The 23,448-nt window shown below is 34.0% G+C and overlaps 2 protein-coding genes across 5 annotated transcripts in view; one reads left to right on the top strand and one right to left on the bottom strand.

Moving 5' to 3' along the window:
- Positions 1–23,448, top strand: part of LOC129965448 (inositol monophosphatase 1-like) — a 61,524-nt gene that overhangs the window by 27,647 nt on the left and 10,429 nt on the right. Inside the window, exon 8 of one of the 3 annotated variants that reach the window (XM_056079319.1) lies at positions 3,210–3,341. The exons of 1 other annotated variant lie outside the window; for it this stretch is intronic. In XM_056079319.1, coding sequence (XP_055935294.1) covers positions 3,210–3,319 — 110 coding nt within the window. In that variant the 3' untranslated portion in view covers positions 3,320–3,341. Of the gene's footprint in view, positions 1–3,209; positions 4,662–23,448 lie in introns of those variants that run through there. One more of the 3 variants, XM_056079318.1, reaches the window with a different exon arrangement.
- Positions 12,501–23,448, bottom strand: part of LOC129965446 (scoloptoxin SSD14-like) — a 123,118-nt gene continuing 112,170 nt past the window's right edge. For both annotated transcript variants that reach the window (XM_056079315.1, XM_056079316.1), the window contains exon 11: positions 12,501–12,862. In XM_056079315.1, coding sequence (XP_055935290.1) covers positions 12,719–12,862 — 144 coding nt within the window. In that variant the 3' untranslated portion in view covers positions 12,501–12,718. The remainder of the gene's footprint in view (positions 12,863–23,448) is intronic.

The raw sequence follows: 23,448 nt of genomic DNA, 5'->3' as shown, positions 1-23,448 counted from the left end.
AACTTTTCAGCGATTCATGAATGAAATCCTGGGAGATATTAAATTTTGCTATGTCTATTTGGATGATATTTTAATATTTAGTTCCAGTGAAGAAGAGCATAAAACTCATTTAAGAATCGTACTGGAGAGATTAAATACATATGGACTAACCATAAATGTTTCAAAATGCATATTTGGCGTCTCAGAAGTTCCTTTTTTAGGTCATTTAATTACTAGTTCGGGAACTAAACCTTTACCCCATAAAGTTGAACCGATTCTCAAATATCCACGACCAAAAACAGTTAAAGATCTTCAAAGATTTTTAGGTTTTTTAAATTTCTTCCGTCGATTTTTACCGAACATAGCGAAACATCAGGTGCATTTAACTTCATATTTAAAAGGCTCAAAAAAGAATGATAAAACGAAATTGGACTGGTCAGATAAAGCGGAAGAAGAATTCCAAAATTGTAAACAATTAATCGCAAATGCTGTTTTATTAGCACATCCAAAACCAGATGCCACATTAATTTTACAAGTCGACGGTTTAGACTATGCAATCGGAGGGACATTGTCTCAATTAGTTGATGAAGAATTGCAACCACTCGCATTCTTTTCTCGGAAACTCTCCTCAGCAGAAAGAAACTATAGCGCTTACGACAGAGAGATTAGCAGCTTATGCTGCCATCAAACACTTTAGGCATATGCTTGAAGCTAGAAATTTCTCTTTGTTTACGGATCATAAGCCGTTAACGTACGCTTTCCAACAACGCTTGGACAAATGCTCACCGAGACAGGCTAGACAATTAGATTTTATATCCCAATTTACCACTGATATTCACCACATAAAAGACTCTGAGAATATATTGGCAGATGCACTTTCTAGGATAAACGCTATTAACATGCCAAATCCCATAGATTATAACGAATTTGCACAAGCGCAACAAATTGATTCTGAATTAAAAAATTTAATCGATAATTCTGAAACATTAAAATTTAAAAGAATTGCTTTTCCAAATTGCGAAACTCCCATTTATTGTGATGTATCAACCGGTACAGCTCGACCTTATATTCCTGAATCATTTCGTCAACAAATTTTTGCATCACTACATAATTTATCTCATCCCAGCATTCGCAGCACTTCAAAATTAATTCGATCGCGTTTTATTTGGCCTTCCATTCGAAAAGACTGCAACAATTGGGCTAAGCATTGCATCCCGTGTCAAAAATCGAAGGTAATTCGCCATACTAAGACCCCAGTAGGAAAATTTGTAGACCAATCACAGAGGTTCGAACATGTGCACCTGGACTTTGTAGGCCCTCTACCTCCTTAGGTTCACGAGATGGCCGGAAGCCGTACCAATTCCAGACATGACTGCACAGACAGTAGCACAAATTTTTTTTAAGCACTGGATATCCAGATTTGGTTGTCCTGTAAGAATTACTACTGACCAATGCAGACAGTTTGAGAGTGATTTATTCCGTGCTCTCTCTCAACTACTGGAAATTAAAAGGATAAGATCTTCTCCTTATCATCCTCAGGCCAATGGCCTGATCGAAGAATTCCACCGTCCGTTAAAAGCAGCTTTGAAAGCCTACAACACGGATCAGTGGTCTGCAGCACTGCCCACCTTGTTATTCGGATTCCGGTCCGTCTTCAAAGAGGATCTGCAAGCGACGACTGCTGAGCTGGTGTATGGCAAGTCTCTGCGACTACCAGGAGAATTTTTCGATCCAACACCTGGAGACGCATCACCCAAGCAGCTCGTGGACGACTTAAAACGTCATTTTGCAACGATGAGACCAGTTCCAACGTTCTGTCATGGCCAAAGAACAATCTTTCTGCATCCTCACCTCAACGTTTGTTCACATGTATTTGTGAGACATGACGGTGTGCGTAAACCCCTACAAGCACCATATGATGGACCATACAAAGTTCTTGTCAGACGAGAGAAAACGTTTGATCTCGAGATCAAGGGAACTTCCCATACCATTTCTATAGACCGTCTGAAACCTGCTTTTATAATTCCTGCTGAGTGTTCAAGTATACCACCAACCAAGCAAGAAGCAAGTTCTACTACTAAGTGTATCAAGACACTTCCAGTTGAGACATCCATCGTCGTTCCAGCAAAGCAAACAACTCGCACAGGAAGACAAGTTCGACCCCCACGTCGTTATGTCCATTTCCAATGAGACTGCGGAGGGAGTGTGCAGCGGCCAAACAGGCGATAAATGACTGTTTGTTTCGCCAACTGGCGATAAGCATCAATCATACCTATGGAGATGAACTTTGCTCTCCAACGAATACGAGTGACTCACTTCCTGCCTTCGCCGGCTTGCTCCGAACTTCTGCCTCATGCTGGTCGATGGAATTACGGCCAATGTATCATGTTCTATATTTGGTAATTTAATTTGTAATTAAAATTTATTTTTGTTATTTACATGGCTGGTAGTTTTCATTAAGTAAAAATGTTTTAATACTTTAATTTAAAGTAAATTTGGCGATGCGTGTTAAACCACGCACCAAAATTTCAAGCAAGCGTTGATCTCATCAGCGTACGTTGAACGTGGAATGACGGGATAGTTACACCCTAATTGCCTAGCGTTATGAAATATACTTTACGACCTATTCTCATACCTACCAAATACACATAAAAAATTTCATAAAAATCAGTCCAGCCGTTTCGGAGGAGTACGAACACAAACACTGTGACACGATATATATATATATATATATATGGATGTGATGGGTTTCAAATCATTAGTGTACTTCTTGATTAACAAAAGATGATTATAATGATTTTTACAAGTGAGAATTCAATGAATGAAGGAATTTATATTACATAAAGATGGACAATATTTGTTCAGTGGATCTTTCCCACCTACGCGTGGTATTTGGGCACTTGCAGACGAATTCTTCTATGCAAGAATTCCAGTTTCGGCCTTTTTCAGAGGATCATGTCTTCCTCGATTTCGCACCCTTCTCGGCTGACGTTCGTCTCTCCTCTCTTAATTTACCACACACATATACATATAATAAAAATTTTTACTTCTCTTGAATTCCGCGCATGAATTCAAGAGCTGCCTGATGACTGTAGATGCCAACTAAATTGCTTACCGAAGTGTTCAGCGAGTGCACAATGAATCTCGTAGAGAAAGTCCGAAAGTGAAATGCAATTGTCCCATAAATAGTTTGCTGTTGTTGAAAGAATAACGAATTATATTTCCTGCAGGAGGTGATCTGGATATCATGTCAAGAAGGGTGATATGCGCTTCCTCTTCAACATTAGCCAAAGTCCTTTCTAAGGAGCTTAAACATATCCAGTTCCCAAAGGATGAGTAACTTACCATGAGAAAAGCTATGTGTAATTTTTTTTCATTTAATTGAATTTTTTTAGTCATTAAAGCAAATTTTATTATAGAAACAAAATATGTGTGAATAATTTTTTTGATCAAATGTATTTCGTGATGTTATTGTTCGTTAAAAAAATGACTGTCTTTAAATGTTAGTATTTTTTTAATGTACTTAAATGGAGATCTCCATCTATTTGTTAACTCAGATTGTTACTGATTTATTTTAGACATAGAGTTACAATTTTGGTAAAATTTTCCATTAAAAAATAGTGAAACTGAGGCAATGCTGTGATTTTTATTTAAATATTCCAGTAAAAATGCTGTTGTCACACATAAGTCAATACTTATTTATCTATTAAATTTTGAACTATTTTGCTGTACTTCAAAGTAATAAAATAACAAGTTTTTTTTTATATGTTTTATAATGAAAGTGAAAATTATCTTTTTATGATTTCTGTTCAAATTATTGATATGTTAGGAAAATTACATTTTTCTTCAGATAACAGTTCAGTTGCATTCTTAGCATTGTTTCAGCATAATGAACCATCAAATGCAAAATCAAATGTGCATGTAGTGCATGCAAATTCAATACAAGAATCAAATATACGTATAGCAGAACCTTATTTTATGATGCTTGTTATTTAATGGCTTTGTCAAGTCCAGTTTTCGATGACGTTGTATTCAATTTTGGATTCTATAATTTGGTTTTAAAAATAATGAATGTTAAGAGTTGTGATTGTTAGATTAACACTCTATTATTTTAGTCTTAATACCACATAGTATTACTACCTCTGTGGTTTACATTTGATCATTATATGGACTCCATTTAAATCATCTCTTATATTATAATATTTGATTTTTTTCCCCCTTTTAATTTTATTTGCATCAGTAACTAGTCCATTCTGATGATTTGCATGTTTATTTATGTAAAAATACTATTGTTATTGTGGATTTGTTAAAGCTTTATATTGTTAAATCAATGTATAATCTTAGAAATGGCTGTGGCTTTATACTAAAGATGGTCTGCTGCAAATTGCAAATGCTTCTAAATATGAAATGTTTTTTCAATAAAATAATAATCATTATAAAAAATAATTTTGCTTATTTGGTGTACATTTTGTTATTGAAAAAAGCTGTTTGATTTTTGTTATATACACTAACATACATATTCTAGTATTAAAATCATCAACAATGTAGTCGTAAATTATGACTTTTAACCTGGGTGGATTTTTGGAGAGGCAGTGGTGGTGGTACAAATGAAATATTTATTGCATATGATATGTAATTGTTTTAATAATCATGACTTAATAAAATATCAATATAAAAATGCATATTTTGTAATTATAATTGTATATATATATTTTTTATCAAATACTAATATGATGTGTATTATAATTAAAAACATGAAAATGTTAACAAATAATTTTTTTAAAAAATTGAATTTCAAAGTGAACCAAAATAATTTAAATGTAACATCATGATATTATCGAAAATATCATGTCTTTCATCAAACAAAAATCATTTTAAGCTGATATCTTAATGTTTTTAGCCACTTCTTGCTGCGCCAATTGCTTATTATTTTTGCTAATTTGAAATACCAATTATATTTTGAAGGATAGAGAAAGACAACATTGCACCATTTTAAATAATAGGACTTATACATACTACACTGTTCATACATAAATGCATGTGAATACAATGAATCATCATAAATAATTTTGTTTCCTTTTTTTATTTAAATCTTCATAGATTTTTTTTGTGCCTTATGTATTAAAGTTAAGTTTTTTTTTGTGTGTCTTTTTTATTAATTATTTTTTAGTTTTTTTTAACCCGTGATTAAATGTGTCACGTATCCGAATCGTCTCCATACCCATTAAATTAAATTGTTTTCTTTCAATTTATCTTTTAACAGTTTTATCATAAAAACAGAATCTTCCATTTGGAATGTAATCCTGATTTAATTTGCCAATCTTTTGTATAACATTTTGTTAAATCATGACTAAATATTTTTTTGTGCATTTATATTTAATTTCACTTGTTTCATTTTCATATTTGCCATAAGATTGACTTTTATATATCTATATATTTATCTCACCTTTTCTGATGTCAAACTTTTCAAATCTTCAAAACTTAATTATCATGCTATTTAAATAAATTTTAATGCCATACTTGTCCATTTTGGCATCACCCGATAATGAGATTGAGATTGGATAATTAAAGAATAAGTGATAAATTAAAGCAAAAAATAGTTAAAATTGAAAATAATGATCTTTTAGTATACTAATTAGTGTTTAAAAAAACAGTTGATAGATACTAAATATAGGATAATTCTAAAATATTTAGTGTAAGTTTAAAAGAGGTTGAAACCAAACTTTACTGCAAATGAAATTGTTGATAAAGGATGCTATTCACAGCAGTGTACACTGCTACGCATTAGCTGGGATGTTCATGGTGATTCATGTTGATTGGAACAAAAATAAAGCATACCTGTAAATGCTGTAATTTTTTATTTTGACAAATTATATTTGCTGTGAAACTACAATAATTCACATTTTTAAAGCAAATGTCGAATGCAGGCGCTTCCGGTAACACAGCAAATGTCTATGTCCTGTAAATTTCTGGGAAGTGGAGGCACGAAGATTGTCATCTTTGACAAAATCCCACATGAAAAAAATATCGAGGTCTTAAATCTGAGGACTTCAAGAAATTAATGACATGCCATTTTACACAGGACGATTAATCCAGCGATGGGGTAGATGATTGTTCAGATATTAATAAACATTGTTACGGAAGAGTACTGTCTTACTACATAATGAAGTCAGGAATTGTTTCCTCTAACTGATGGAACAACCACTCTGGGAACATGTCATAGAAAATAAATCCGTTAATCAATTTTTCCACGAAGAAAAATGGACCAGAAACAACTATTGGTTATGATGCAGAAAACGTTCCCTTTTGCAGGATCACGCTGATGTCCCATTATTCTCAGTGGATTTTCCTTGCCCCTTAAATATAGCGGTTAACTTTTATCATATCATTTGTAAACATAAGTCTGTTCGCGAAACCATCTACCACCTGCATGTGTTGCGAATCCGCATAGAAATCTGGATGTAGTGATTTGTCAGGAGGTTTTAAAAATCAGTAACATTGAGAAGAGACATAGAGATTTTGAAACCAAACCAAATATAATTTGCCAAAAATAATTTGCCGGCAAGTTCGGAATTCGCATATTCCAGATCACATGTAACCTTTTAAAATTCGACTGCTTTCAAAACATTTCGACATGGTGAAGGCAAGCCAACTTGTAAGAGCTAAGGATCAACAGCAGAAATTCTACCAGGGATTCCAGCTAATAAGTTGAAAAATCAGGTAATTATTGAGAAAGTTTTAAAATTCTTATTCGGGGATAACCAGCGATGAAGAGCGATTAGAGCTTGACTCATGCTTTCTGGATGTTCAATATTTCGTCGGTGTCATCAGAGACGAAGACATACAACATTCAGATAGGATTTGAAATCCACCCTGGTATAAGCATGAAATACAGGCTGAGAAAATTCAGACACTTAAGGTCAATAGGGATGGGTGATAAGGCCGATAAAGAGAGAGAAAAGAAATGTGAATCCCTATATAAAACATCGGAAAAAAACTATTCATTAGTCTTGTTATTGGGAGAAAACCATTCTTCGACAGAATCTATATAAGACTTTTTGGAAGTAAAATTAAAAGGGATACATACAGTAAGAAGCCAAGTGATTGCATCCAACCAGAAAAAATTTATTTAGAGCTATCTTACAGGATGAAAGCTATTTTCTGAGTAATGCTTCTGAAGGACTGAAAGTTAGCGGAAAAAAAGAATGGATTGTATTTTTGGTACCCTGTGAATGGAACTGCCAATCTTTTAAGAACTGAGTAGGTCCAAAAATTGAAGAAGTTTCTTTAAAGACTGTTATGGGTGAAAAAGCAGAGATACATGGAAAAATGGGATTTAAAATGTGGATCCAGAAAATTCTGACACAAGGTCTACATCATACCGATCCCTGTATTTTCTTTCTTCAAAAGTTCAATTTTATTGTTGATTTGGAAAAAAATGAGATTCGGACAAGAGGAAAAGAAAATTTCATTATTACCAAGCAGCGTATAGATCCAAAATTCTGCTAGTTATTGGTAAAGGAAAAGAAAACAATACTAGCAAGATTAAAATGTCTGATCCAGGGAAACCCCGACGTTTCTGGACAATTCAAGTATGCGCTAACAAATTTCCTTATCTTGTCCTCTAGAATTGTGTCTATTTTGATCAGACTCATCGATCTGAAAAAAGGAGCCATACCGTTCGAGTTTTGTTACTAAGACATTGGACAAGGGATTATTATTGCAACATGTAAACTAATAATGATATCGACACATGCCCTCTGGAATTCTCAAAAGTAAAACATCTCCCGGCAATTTTGGAGAATTTCGAAAGAATTTAATGAAGAGCAGCGAAGAATAAATATTTAAAGAATTTTTGAATTTTTTTTTCTACTAGCAACGTTGATGTTGGCCGCTGTAATGTGACTCGACTTATAATTATCTCCAAGAACCATACATTAATCAAGCAACATTCAAAACGCCTTCTCCTTGCAAAGAAAAAAAAAATGGATAGTGGCATAATCGAGGAATCGTAGAACTCCTCAGGTGCTTGATAAAAAGAAAGATCAAACAACTCGATTCTGCATTCCTTAAAGAAAATTAATTGAAACAACGCAAACGGTTGGTTACCATTTATCTCGAATCGATGACACTTTGGATGCAAATTTATTGAGAGGTTAATTTCATTAAGATAAATCGATTCAATAATAATAATAACAAAAAAAGACATAATAGAAAAATTTCGAGATAGTAATTAATTAACCATGTTAATTAAGTTGGGAAATCAGTTTCTCTATCTCAACAAATGTCATTTCCATCGACGCCAAACTTGTGATGATGCGATAATCTATACTTATATCAAGCTCAATGGGTGTATGTTGGCGTTCTACAGAAAAGACCATTTGTCCTACAGCTACCAAATTTGGTACGTGTATACCTTGGAGGTCGGGAATGTGCACCTGGGGTCCCTTTTTTTGAAATTTTAATTAGAATTTTAGTTATTAATTAAAAACTAACTTTCCCGCCAAAAAAATCTTCATTTCCCCACCGCCAAATGAGTAAGGCTTCAGCGTTTTTTTCCCACGCTAATGAGGCTTAGGCTTAACATTTTTCGGCCGATTATTTCAAACGATTCTGTTTATTTACTTAGTGTTTGATGCATTTAAAATTAAACGTTGTTAATTAATCGATTTTTCAGATTCATTCTGAAGTACTTTTGAATTAAAATAAAACAGAATAAAGGAAATTAAAAATTTCTCATCTGCATAACGTTACTCCAGCTGGCGTAGAAAAAATTTGCGTTACCGTAACTGGCGTTGAAAATTTACGCATGCGCATTGTGTTCTGATTCTTTACATCTATTTTCAACGGAAGCGGACTAGATTTAAATTATTTTTAGGTTAGTTGTATGCTTTTGTAATTAAATTGTATTTATGTTAGTTTAAGTTAATCGTTTTTTAAGTAATTTTTTTTTTACCTGTTTTCGACCGATTATTTTAAACGATTCTGTTTAGTTTCTTAGTGTTTGATGCATTTAAAATTAAACATTGTTAATTAATAGACCTGCTCATGATGAATCTGAAAAAATTTTGACAAATTCTTGACATATTACATAAATTAAGAAAGATATTCTTTAGTGCCCATAAGGTTTAAATGCTCAGTGACGCTGTTTTCAGTAATCATATTACAAAAAAAAAAAAAAAAAAAGCTTTGTTTTAGTAAAAAATATTATTAGATTAATTGCAGATTAATCATTTCCACTTTAATTTAAAGCATAAATTCTACGGGAGCTAACAGAAAATTAGAGATACAGATTACGTTATGACTGAAGGTCTTTATAATATTATGAGTGAATTGAAATTAGAAATTTTAAAATATTTTAATGAAGAAGCTATTAAAGTAGGAATTACATCAAATATTTAATTATTAAAATTTTAACGAGCATTAAGAAAGGCGGCTAATAAATAATAAAGTTACAGAGGTGTTCCGTTCTTTTTGTTGACACGGATTCACATCTCCGACAAGTTTTACAATTAAAAAACACAGAGATGAAATGTTTATTATTTAGAACATTTCTCCTCTTTGTACAAAAATTCTTCAAAAAAAAAAAAAAAAAAAGTAAAATGAAGATATAAGATAGTTTATAATAATTTTTTTTAACAACAAAAGAAATATTGGTTTATACATTAAAAATGGTATTTTTTTATTCCATTAACAATTAATTCGATATTTAGCATTAATTTTATATATATATATATATATATATATATATATATATATATATATATATTAGCTTTCTTTGAATACCCTGTAGGAAAAAAAAAATGGTTATTCGATAATAGTATCCAAAACTATTTTGCTAAGAAAAAAAGACATTAAATTTTTTTTTGCTTTGATTGAATTTTGAAATTTTTCGAATAATATTTCATTTAATTCAAAGCATCTTAATAATCAATATAGTTTATAGAAATTAATTATGAAGTTGAATAATGTCGTAATTATAAAGCCAGTTATATAAAGCTCAATGTGTGTGTGTGTTGGCGCTCTACATGCCAGACCGTTTGACCTACAGCTTCCACATTTGGTACATGTATACCATAGAGGTCGGGAATGTGCACCTGGGGTCCCTTTTTTGAATTTTTAATTAGAATTTTAATTATTAATTAAAAACCGACTTTCCCGCCCAAAAAAATCTTCCATTTTCCCACCGCCAAATGAGTAAGGCTTCAGTTTTTTCCCCCACGCTAATCAGGCTAAGGTTAACATTTTTCGGCCGATTATTTCAAACGATTCTATTTATTTTCTTAATGTTTTATGCATTTAAAATTAAACATTGTTAATCGATCTTTCGGATTCATTCTGAAGTACTTTTGAATTAAAATAACACAGAAAAAAGGAAATTAAAAATTTATAATCTGCATAGCGTTACCCCAACTGGCGTAGAAAAATTCACCCATTTGCGTTACCGTAACTGGCTTTGAAAATTCACGCATGCGCATTGTGTTCTGATTGTTGACAACGGATGATTCTTGATTTAAATTATTTTTAGATTAGTTGCATGCTTTTGTAATTAAATTGTATTTGTGTTAGTTATATATTTTTTGTATATGCTTATAGTTTTAAGTACATCGTTTTTTAAGTAGTTTTTTTTAAACCTGTTTTCGACCGATTATTTTAAACGATTCATTTTATTTTCTTAGTGTTTGATGCATTCATAATTAAACATTGTTAATTAATCGATCTGTTCATGATGAATCTGAGAAAATTTTGTTGATAAATTCTTGAGATATTACATAAATTAAGAAAGATATTCTTTAGTGCCCATAAAGTTTAAACGCTCAGTGACTCTGTTATCGGTAATCATGTTATAAAAAAAAATGCTTCGTTTCAGTAAAAAAATATTATTTTATTTAATGCAGATTAATTCTTTCCACTTTAATTTAAAGCACAAATTCTATGGGAGCTAACAGAAAATTAGACAGATACATATTACGTTATGACTGAAGGCCTTTATAATATTATGAGTGAATTATATGACTATCAAAATTTGAAGTTTTAAAATATTTTGATGAAGAATCTATTAAAGTAGGAATTGCGTAAAATATTTAATTATTAAAATTTAAGCGGACATTAAGATTGGCGAACCGGCTGGTCGCCAAAGGCGGCTAGTTATTAATAAAATATAATCATAACCATTGAAATATGCGAAAATTACATTATAATAAAGCGTAATACGCGACCGATCGAAATGCGCATGTTTTTTGAGGACCCGAGCAAGTTTAATTTGGTGAAAGACTGAATGATGAAAATGTGCTGAACTTCAGATAAAGTGCCACTGCGTAAATAACTTTAGGATTAAAATTAGGATATATAACTAAAGTTAACTGCGTTTATAACTTTAACTTTTCAAAATTAGGAATAAAGTAAGAAAATAAATCGTTATACAAAACTGAATGTCTGTCTCTTTAAACTTGATACAATCCCACAACGTAGACATAACGAATTTGATACTCATGTTTTTTTTTTAACAATTAGTTATATATAATTTTTCTCCTGTCGAAAATTCACAAATTTTCTTATTCACTCATTATTTCATGTTTCGAGGTAAGAGAACAACTTACAGATAATGGGAGGATCATTTCACTGGACAGGTTTGTCTGATAAGAAATTCTCAAATTCCGGTATCTTCGAAACCTACCTCTTTACTGTATGGCTGCTCTGTTTGTTATTTTTATTTTAAAAACCTTGCACATGGCAGCAGTTAATGGAAATTCTGCTTCAAAGAAGGCAAATTTCCTGAAGTAAAGGAAAAGAATGGTAATGCTCACTGCCAGCAATTTTAATACAATAACAAGCATCAAACATGTTTACTGAACCAACCATGTGGACCCATGTTTACTGAAAAACCAAAATAAAGTGCACTGAATTTAATGTAAAAGATTGAAAATTCTTCAACTAAATGACTGCATAAATTATAAACGTGAAAAAGAATTTCAAATCAAGAAATCCATATAATGCTCAAAGCGCCATACAACCGTATTAATCAACATTGAATCACAAATTATGGAATATTTATTATACATGGTATATAATCAACAAATTCCGTCCTGAATTTTTTGGTTGCAGAAAGGATTAAAAAAAAAAGTTTGTCAGCTCGAGTACCATTGAAGAATGAATTGTTTTATCTGAGCGGCAATTTTAGTGGGCGAGGTGATATTGATCGAAATGCCACTTCTCCTTGCAACACCACTGGACATAGGTACGCTTTAAGGCCATTTGATCATGACTGAAATCACTGTGAGTTCGAATTTCCTAAAACTGTGTCGTTTAAGAATTATTTAACACTTGATTAACAAAAAAATGGTTTATAAAATAATGATGATATTAAGCTGAAAGTTGTTACTTTACAATTAAATTTGATGTAATATCAGATTATAAATGAACATTTCGAATTCTGTTTAAAGCTAGTTAAGATAAATTTAAAAATTCAATTTTATTTGAAGAATACGTTGTTTAGCTTACAGTACCAGAAAAAGTCAAACTAACTCTTAAACATAAAACTTTTATTGCTGTACAAAATAGACAATTATTTCAATCTTTTTTTATTTATCTCTTTTTTGTGTGTATAAAAAAAAATTGCATGCCGAACTTACAAATAGGTTCTCACACAAACTAAAATAAATATGTGTGTGACAAAAGATATGTTTGTAGCAATGACATGGAATGTGCTGCCACCTACTGCGAGTGAGGCACTTTTGATTTAAAAACCTTCAGCAGATCCTCCTTTGCGGAAGTCGACATTTGTCTTTATCTTTCCTCCCTCTTTCAGGATACCCAGAAAGACACTTGCCTTTGTCTCTTGTCTGGCAGAATGACCATAACTACGAAGTTTATCAAGATATATCTGCAGAAGGGAGAAAAAATAACTTTATTAGCCCTTAATCATTACTTCAAACTTTTAAAGAGCAGTGAAAATGTATTTTTAAAAGCGTCTTTTTTCATCCAGATGATAATCTTTGATCAGAAACGTCCTTTAAGTATACAACTAGATGATTGCCAGGGATTAAAACTTTTTCGCATGTTATTATTTTAATGCAGAATATTATAATCTTTTTTATTGTCTACAGTTCTATCTTTTCGCAGTACTAATATGACAAAATCCTTTTATTGACTGGAATGATTTTAATTAAAATTAAAATATCAACTGAAGTAGATGGTTTTAAAAACTGCTAATATATCATTTCCCCCATAAGTTTGAAATCTTTCTTATATTAGTATTACAAACCTTGTTCACAAATGTCGATGTGTAAGAAAGGTTTAAAGAACTTTTTGAAAGACAATGAATTAAATAGTTAATTTTTCATTAACAAAAATCTTGAAAACAAACTCAATAAATAATTTTTCTGCAAACTTCGTCTTTTCTTCTAAAAGATTTGTTTTCAGAACCTTTGTTTGAATTTGAGTAGCACACTTACATTTTCTTTTGGTTATTGTTATATCACTATTTTAAAACAAACAAAAAGCATTGCCAACCAATATGCATTAACATGAAAGAGAAATTAAAAATTAGTGGTAGACTAGTTTAAAGTCTTTATGTTGCTTGGCAAAGGAGTACCTATAAATGTCCTTATTTCAGAATCGTCTGTGCTAATTTTTAAAAAAAAATTGATATTGATTGAAAAAGTTATACAGAAATGAAATTGATATTGCTGAAAAGTTAAAATTTTGAATTTTAAGATGGTATAAGAACAAATTTCCTTGGATAGTTTTATCTCCAAGTAACTGTAGAAAACAGGAAAAATTTTAGTTAGTTCATATAACCTGAAGCCACTGATGTCATTGAACATCTGTTTCATTTACTCACAAAAATTTTACTTTTTCTGCCTCCATTTGAGTGATTACCCTATGTTTATTTTTAGGAAATGTCAAACCACTATTTCAATGCCATTAAAACTGATATCAAAAGATAGGTATAAAATAAAAGAAAAATTCTTAAAAAATATTGTTAGAATATTTTCAAATTGCCCAACAAAGGAATATTTAAAAATTTCTCTATTTCAAAATAATCTTTAATTTTTAAAAACAAATAATAGAATTGAAAGAAAAATTGCATAAAGATGAAACTGTTATTGTTAAAAAGGTAAAATTTTAATTTTATGATGGTGCAAATTTTTTTTAACAATATTTTTTCTGAGAAGCTTCGGCGAAGAAAGGCAAAACTAGGGCTACTTTCTCAAAACCTGAAATAATGTGAGCATGTACCTTTTTCATTTGCTCACAAAGGCTTTACTAATTTACTTACTTTTTTTCCCTTCTGTTTCAGCAATTGATTCATGTCTGCTTTTAGACATTATTAAATTAATATTCCGAAGCAAATAATAATCTGGTAAAAAGATAAGCATTAAAAGAAACAGAAATTAAAAAAATAGTGGTATAATAGTTCGAAATTAACATTAATTTTAATGTATTTAATTTTTTAAATTTTAATAACTATTGAAGAAAGATTATGCAAAAATGGAATTTATATTATAGAAATTGTAAAATTTTGAATTTTAAGATGGTATTAAAATATTTCTTGTAAGATTCTTTGCTTCAAAACTACTGTAGGAACGGAAATTTTTCGAGAAAAAGCTTTTGTTTATAAAAAAGCGAGGTTGCGTTTAAAAATACTTTATGGTGGATTTTTTTTTTTTTTTTTCATCTTACTCTCAAGTTTAGACAAGGTTTTATTTTTTGTTTCTCCTCATATTTCTACTCTGCTTAGTTCAATTTGTCCGAGGTAAGATTGTTCCTTTATATTTTGTGGATTTTTTCTTCATTGCAAGCTGAGTCACACATTTGTATCAGTGCAAGACTTTAGTGATGAGTCCTTTCAATTGAATTCTGAATCTCTCGCCTTCAACACGATGCCTCAAATTACTGACATTTATTTTTTGAATGAAAAACCTGCCTCATTACTGATAAAGGTTCATGTCCCCTACCAGAAAAAGTGGAAGCTATAAGAAATTACAAGTTGCCAACAACAATCCATGAACTGCGTACATTCTTAAGCATGATACATTTTTATCGAAGATATCTGATGGATGCTGCAAAAACACAAGCTCCTCTACATGACAAGCTGAAAGGAGCAAAGAAAAAGGATCACAGAAAAGTGCCATGGACCGAAGAAGCAATAGCCCACTTTGAGAAATGCAAATCGGATCTAATGGAAGTTGCTTTATCTTTACCGAGATCAGGATTGCCATTATCCCTATGCACGGATGCATCAGACTTTGCCATTGGATCAGTGTTACAACAGTATGAAAATGAGTGTTGGAAGCCAATAGGATTCTATTCTAAAAAACTAAATGATGCACAGAAGGCGTATAGCACCTGTGATAGAGAATTATTAGGAATATACCTTTCTGTGAAGCATTTCAAACATTTGTTAGAAAGCAACGATTTCATCATTTATACAGACCACAAGCCTCTCACATTCGCTTTTCGACAAAAAAATGAAAAAGCATCTCTTGGGCAGCTTCCGAATTCTCAACCAACATGTTCAAGGTAAAGATAATGTAGTTGCAGATGCATTGTCAAGAACTGAATCTGTCGACTATGATGCCATAGCACAAAAGCAAGCAATGAATGCAAAATGGTTTCTCTTTACACCATCAGGAAAAACACCATGGTGTGATATTTCTACATTCAATATCAGACCATACATCCCAGTAGATTTTCGAATGCAAAATTTTAAACAAATTCATGGTTTTTCTCATCCTGGAATAAAAAGCACCAACAAACAGATGACAGAAAAATTCATTTGGCCAAATATAAAGAAACAAGTTGGTGAATGGGCAAAGGCATTAGATGCCTAAAATGCAAGGCATACTAAATCTAAATTTGGAGATTATCAAGTACCAGATGCAAGATTCAATGTGATACATATTGATTTAATTGGCGCACTACCACCGTCAGAAGGCATGATTTACTGTATGACCTTCAATGACCGGTTTATTTGCTGGATGGAAGCAGTTCCTTTGCCAGAAATCACAGCCGAGATAGTGGCCAAGGCCTTTTATGAGCACTGGATTTGCAGATTTGAAGTACCAGTAAAAATAATTACAGATCAAGGAAGACAGTTTGAGTCCCATCTGTTCTGAAGTTTGGCTGCCATTTGTGGTGCTACAGTAGCACATACAACTCCATATCACCCACAATGCAATGGGAAAGTGGAACGTTTGCACAGAACCTTGAAGGGTGCTATAAAAGCACATAACCACATAAAATGGACTGAATCACTGCCTACTGTACTTCTTGGATTAAGAGCTGCTCTAAGACCCGACAGTAATCACTCCATATCTCAAATGGTGTATGGCTCAAATATCAAATTGCCAGGTGAATTTTTTGATCCACCCACAGCTAAATTGGATCCTGAAACCTTTGTCACCAGATTGCAAACATTGATGGAAGAGCTGAAACCAACTACATCTAAAACTACAAGATGTCAAAAGATTTTTGTGCATAAAGATTTCAGATCTTGCTCCCATGTGTTTGTGCGAGTTGACAGGGTTAAGAAAGCACTTGTATGAAGGACACTATCCTGTGTTGAGAAGTGAGAATGGATTGGATTGGATTGTGGGATTTAAAGGCGCAAGAGCCATAGATGGCTATACTGCGCCATACATATGGTTATAATAGAAAAAGCGTGTCTTTATGTAAAAACAGAAACCGATTAAAAATTACTTGGCAATGTCTCTTAAAATTAGCAACGATAATAAAAAATGGTAACGAAGCATTAAATAAGATGATATAAACCAATTTCTTTTAAAAATTTAAAAACATTTTTGTGGGGATGTTCTCCCACAAGCATTTGCATGTCCACTGTTGAATCATTAAAAAATCGTAAACGATGATGATTAAAAACAGGGCATTCAATTAAAAGGTGAAGAACTGTTAAAATCGTTCGGCATCTGGAGCAAAAAGGAGCTCGATCGCCTAATAAAAGATGTTTATGGGTTAAACGAGTGTGACCAATGCGGAGTCTAGTCAATTTGACTTCGAGCTCACGCACTGGAAGAGCAGCCCATAATGTAATTGTAGGTCTAATAAAATATAATTTGTTACTGTTTTGTTGATTCCACGATTCCTGCCATATAGCATTAATACGACGCTTAAACAATTGCTTCGCATCGTAAAATGGCACCTCACGCTGCATAAACAAAGACGCTGTTTTCGCAGCGTTGTCAGCCTGTTCATTTCCTGTTATCCCAACGTGACTCGGAACCCAGCAAAATAAAATTTTGTAGTCCCTGTTTTCCAGAGTTCTTAAGAGGTGCAGAATTTCCAGAACGATAGGATGTATTTGATTATGAAAATTGGAGAGTGTTTTCAAAGAACTCATGCTGTCGGTGTAAATACAAAATTTACGCTCAGTAGAGAGAGATACTGTTTGTAGCGCATAGAAAATTGCCATTAATTCAGCAGATAATACTGAAAAAGAGGTATGCAAACGATAACTTATTGTTTCTGTATCAAAAATGATACCACACCCAACCTGTCCGTCCGACTTGGAACCATCTGTGAAAATAGGCATATGGGTCGAATACTGACAGCGATGAGACATAAAAAGGTTTTGAAAAATTACAGGGGCCGTTGTCGGTTTCTCAAATCCATAAAAAGGATTTAAAAAGGAAAACCGAGGTAAATCCCAAGGAGGAAATGCAAATAAATCAAATGTATGAATACTCATGTAGTTCCGAATCCTCGAGGAGTGATTTAGCTCTCTCACAAAAGGGAAGAATGTGAGAACGTCGAGCCATGTATAATCTCCGAAGGCGAACAGGAAGCATAAAAGAGTGTAAAGGGTGTTTCGGGATTGATAAAGCACGGAGGTAATATTGTACAGACATTTTTTGGCGCCGTAAATTTAAAGGAAGATGGTGACAGACAACGTAAAGACTCTCCACTGGTGAAGTTCGAAATGCTCCCGAACAAATTCTTAGTGCAGAGTGGTGTATGGTGTCCAATCTGCGTAAAACGGAAAACCTTGCAGACCCGTATACCATACAACCGTAATCAATGCGTGAAAGAATGATTGCTTCGTAAATTCTAAGCAAAGATGTACGATCTGCTCCCCAAGTGGTTCTTGATAGTACCTTAAGAATATTCAATGACCTGTCACACTTCTTCCGCAGATGTAGGACATGCGGAAGGAAAGTGAGCTTACGGTCAAATATTATCCCTAAAAATTTGAATTCATCCACAACAGGAATTGCGACATTTCGAATGTAAATTGCAGGATCTAAATGAAGACCTCTTTTCCTGCAAAAGTGAATACAACGACTTTTTTCCGGAGAAATCGTGTGTCCATTATCATCACACCAGTCAATAAGCTTATTAACTGCAATCTGCAGTTGGCGTTCCATTGAGTGCATATTGCTGCTTTGGCAGGAGATCTGGAGATCATCTACATATAAGGTGCTTTGAACAGATGAAGGTAAAACATTAAGGATTTGACTAAAATGAAGCATAAAAAGCGTTACACTGAGGATACTTCCCTGTGGAACCCCCTCAGCTTGAATAAAAGGATCTGAATAAAAATTACCCATTCGAACACGAAACGATCTTAAAGATAAAAAATTCTTTAGAAAAACAGGCAAATTTCCTCGAAAACCAAAATTTAAAAGAGTTGTAAGAATTCCAAAGCGCCAAGTTCGATCATACGCCTTCTGAACGTCAAAAAATACGGACACTAGATGATTCCGACTGACAAATGCATTGCGGATTTGAGTCTCGAGAAGGACGATATTATCAGATGTGGAACGCCCTCTACGAAAACCGCTCTGCATTTGCGGAATACATGCCCTCTTCTCTAATTCAAAAACTAACCTAGAATTGATCATTCGTTCCAATGTCTTGCACAAACAACTTGTGAGAGCTATAGGTCTGTAATTCAGAGGGTCAAAAGAGTCCTTACCGGGTTTAAGGATGGGAATAACAATAGCTTCGTGCCATTGCGAAGGGAACTTCTGCTCAAACCAAATGCGGTTATATAAATATAACAAATTTGAAAGAGAAGTTTCAGATAAATGGCGAAGCATGTTATAGGTAATTCCATCCGGACCGGGGCTTGTATCCTTAACTTTAGACAAGGCCGTTAGCAGTTCATGCATCCTCAACTCAGAATTGTAAGGAAGGGATCTTCGGGTGGAAAAACGCAAAACTCTCCATTCCGCGCGATTCTTCTTCGCCAAAAAAGCAGAATTATATGAATCGGCAGCAGAAACTTGTGCGAAAGTATACCCGAGAGTATTAGCAACATCTATGGGAGAGGCAATCGTTCTATTTCCCGTCTTTAGCACGGGATAGGAGAAATCTTTGTAGATCCCATTTGCAGCTTTTACTTTTTTCCAAAGCAATTTGCTTGAAGTGGAAGATGTGATTGAAGACACAAAGCGAATCCAAGATTCCCTCTGGCTTTGTCGGCGGATGCGGCGAGCATTAGCTCTGGCGCGCTTAAACGCAATAAGGTTTTCTGTTGAAGGGTACTTGCGAAAAATATTCCATCGTTTCTTTTGTTCTCTGTAACTGTCGCGGCAAGAGTCACTCCACCACGGTTTCCGGAATTTCCTCGCACGTGGGGAACATTTTGGAATGGTATTGTTTGCGGCATAAATAATACAATCGGTAACATTTTGCACTGCTTCCGTGATATCCGAAAGTTTAACCATTGTCTCTGTGATGTCTGCAAGTTGCGTAAAGGCAGTCCAATTTGCCCGCTCAAATAGAAAACGCGGAGGACATGGAGTCGCAACGCCACTATTAGCATGGGGGACAATTAATGGAAAGTGATCACTGCCATAAAGATCACTGGCAACTGTGAAATTCAGAAATGGTAGCAATTCAGGAGAGCAAATGGCTAGGTCAAGACTATGGAAGCTGCGTGTGGGTTCATGAAAGTACGTTTTCTCATTATTATTGAGCAGACAGAGACAGTTATTGGTAATAAACTGCTCGATCTGTCGCCCACGAGAATTTGTACTTTCTGAACCCCACAAAGTACTATGCCCATTGAAGTCGCCGAGTATTAAAAATGGTGAAGGCAACTGATCAACAAGATTATTAAGTTGCTGCTGATTGATGACATTATGTGGTGGCAAATATATAGAACAGACTGTAGCAAGTGTTCTTGTATGAACCTGAACTGCCACAGCCTGTAAGGGAGTATGTAATTTGAGAGGTGTACTGGGGAAAAGGTTAGAAGTTAAGATACAGACACCTCCAGAATTACTAGTTTCTGTGTCTGCATCCTTACGGATTATATTGTAGCCACGAAGTTTGAAAGAAACGTTAGGATTCAAGAACGTTTCTTGAAATGCAAAACAAGAAGGATGAAATTGATTGATAATGCACTTGATGTCAGCAATTTTGGATCTCAGACCACGACAATTCCAAGAAACGAAGGTACCCATTAAGAAATATTGTTGGGAGATAAATCATTTGCAACATTGCTTTGAGTTTTTGGAACATCACAGCTCATTGTAAAATCCTCCTCCTCTGACGGATGGAGGGAAAGGTGATCAAGACTAGTGGGTTTATCAAATATGGTCGGCAAGTCCTTGTGAGCTAAGCCCTCTGTCGCTAATCCCAAAGCGACTGAATTCCGGACTGATAAAGACGAAATTTTTTTCTTCAAGTCTCTTTGTGAACGACCTTTTTTTGAAAGTTTGAGAGCCAGAGATTTTTCGGAAGCAGATTTATGTTTCTTTCGTGTGTGTTTGATTATAGTTGGCGTAACATTGGAAGACTGATCAGATTCAGATATTGTAACTGAACTATCAGTTTCAGAGTTAGCCTTAAAATCTTTTGTGTCATATTGGATCCCTACAGTTTTTGGTGGACCCTTTACAACAGAAGCATAGTTTGTTCCGAGTGCAGGTGTACGAGCTCTGACAATTCTCCGAGCTTCAGGAAATGACACCTGCTCTTTAACTTTAACAGAAATAATCTCTTTTTCTCTTTTCCAGATAGGGCATAAGCGAGAGAAAGAGGCGTGGTCTTCTTTACAGTTTACACATTTTTCTTTCGCTGAACACTCATTACTTTCGTGGCCAGGTACTGCACAACGGGCGCATGTTAAAGTCCCGCGGCAGTTAGCCTTTGAATGGCCGAAACGCTGGCAATTGAAGCATCTCAAAGGATTCGGAACATAAGGTCTTACGGGTAATTTCATGTACCCAGCCTTTATCGACTCTGGCAATTTTGGAGAGTTAAATGTTAAAATAAGATGCTTAGTATTAAGGAGTTTTCCATCTCGCCTAATAGAAATTCGGCGCACCTGGGTCACTCCTTGACTTTGCAGTTTTTGAGTGATTTCTTCCAAAGAGACATTGAACAGTTCCCCACAGGAAATTACACCTTTCGAGGAATTCAAGGAACCATGTGGAGTAACAGTAACTTTTATTGTGCCCATAGATTTCAATTTTAAAATTTTGTTCGATTGTTGTCTTGATGCAACTTCAACGAGTAGGTCACCTGAACGAAGTTTTCGAACAGATGCCACTTCTCCTACACTTCCGGTTAAAGCTTTTTCTACAAGAAAAGGCGATACGGTATGGAACGATTCTTTAACTTCAGAAACACGCTTCACAATAAAAAATGCATCGTACGGTTTTAAAACTTGTGACGGTACAGAAAGATGCCCACTGAAGGGAGCATTGCGGCGAGGCCCCATGCGATATGAAAAGACTTCAGGTCCGACGGCACCGCCCACCACGGAGCCCAACAAGGGAAGGCAGCCACCGGCTCTGGCCATTCCCAGCCTCGGCGCTTACCTTGGTGCTGGCCGGAACCTATACGCTCGGAGTTACCCCCGGGGACAGTGACCACCCTTAACGCCAAGCCCAAGGAGTAACCCCTTCGCTTGATCCCTAGCAGACTAGTAACTCAGGTTGCTAGCTACCGGCCGATTGATGCACAGGGGACCACAGTGCACCACCCGTCTAAAGGGTCGCCACGCACGGCTAACACGTGGGGTTTTGGCTGTCCATGAGAAGCAAGAAGCAAACAGAGCGGCGACAGCTTCTCATGGAGAGCTCCCTCGCTTGCCGTCGAGGGAAGGAAGAGATATAGTAGACAGCAGAAGGCGTAGAGGAGTCTAAACATAAAGGGAGTATAGATCCCTGGGTACCTCGGGATTGGGACACCCGTACTCACCTATAGTAGGTGAGCCCCTGAGGGGTTGAGAAGTGAGAAATATTTCACAGTGAAAGTGAAGGGCAAGAATGTAAACATATCAGTGGATAGGCTGAAACTAGCTTATATGTTAGTGACAGACCCAATACCTCACAAAGTAGCAACTCCTGCTAAACAACCAGATGAGAATGCAGAGCAAGAGGACCCTCACCTCTCATCTGATAATCAAAAAATTTCTAGGTATGGTTGGAGGATAAAACAGCCAATAAGGTTTAAAGGATTAAAATGTTATGTACATAGCTTGCTAATTATTTTTTGTATAAAAATTTATGAAGTTTTAATAATACTTTAAATATGTAGATTCAAAAAAAAAAAAAATCACCATATTATATTGTTTCTTGCAAATTTTGCAAGTATAATACAATAATAGAAAATATAATTTCATGCTGTTATTCATAACATTGAATTTATCGTTATTTTGTAAGAATGTAAACAAGAAAAGAGTATTTAAGCTGTATTTTATTAAATTGCTTGTGTAATATTTTTTGTATATAATTTTTTTTTACGATAATGAGTATCAAAATTTTAATGCAAGGTGTGACCTATTCAGAATTTAAGAATTATGTACAACTACAAAGATTTAAAAGTTGTGGATACCTTGTTGAATTTGAGTATCTTGTATGCTTTATAATTAAAATGTGTGTGCTTATTTTACATATTGCTTTTAACTGGTATTGCATAACACGTTATGATTGTGTTGTGCAAATTGAAAAATTAAATTACTTATAAATGCACATTATTCAGAGTTGAAACTCTTATTTTGTGTATAAATGTTGTGTATAAATATTTTTCCAATAACAATTCCTAACCCATTGATGTTCTCGTTCAGTTATGCTTGTTTTGAAAATAATATTAAGTTCTGATACTTTAGCTCACATGATTCAATGATTGCTTAGGTGTTTTCTGTTGCAATTCTCTGTTGTAAAAGAGCATGGAGATTCTTTTTTATGTCATTGTAAATAATATTAAATTGAGATAATGTAACAAGCAAGAATGTTGAAAGTGTGTCATATTGAATTGTGCAATTATTTGTTTATTTATTTATTACTCAGAAATATTGGGTGCAATATTGAATATATATATAAGAATCATTGCATGCATTATGCAAGTTAAACGTTGTTATTTTTGTTTATTTTCTCTTTAGGTTCAATACAATAAGTTGAATTTTATTAAGTAATTGCCAGAACATGCCTTTCCATGTATTTTCTGTATATCATAACTTTGTTACTGGCAAGGGAGTAATGTAACGGCAAA

Source organism: Argiope bruennichi, chromosome 4, assembly GCF_947563725.1.
Source record: "Argiope bruennichi chromosome 4, qqArgBrue1.1, whole genome shotgun sequence".
In the NCBI taxonomy this organism is placed as follows: Eukaryota; Metazoa; Arthropoda; class Arachnida; order Araneae; family Araneidae; genus Argiope; species Argiope bruennichi.
This window is presented reverse-complemented; position numbering and strand designations above follow the sequence as displayed.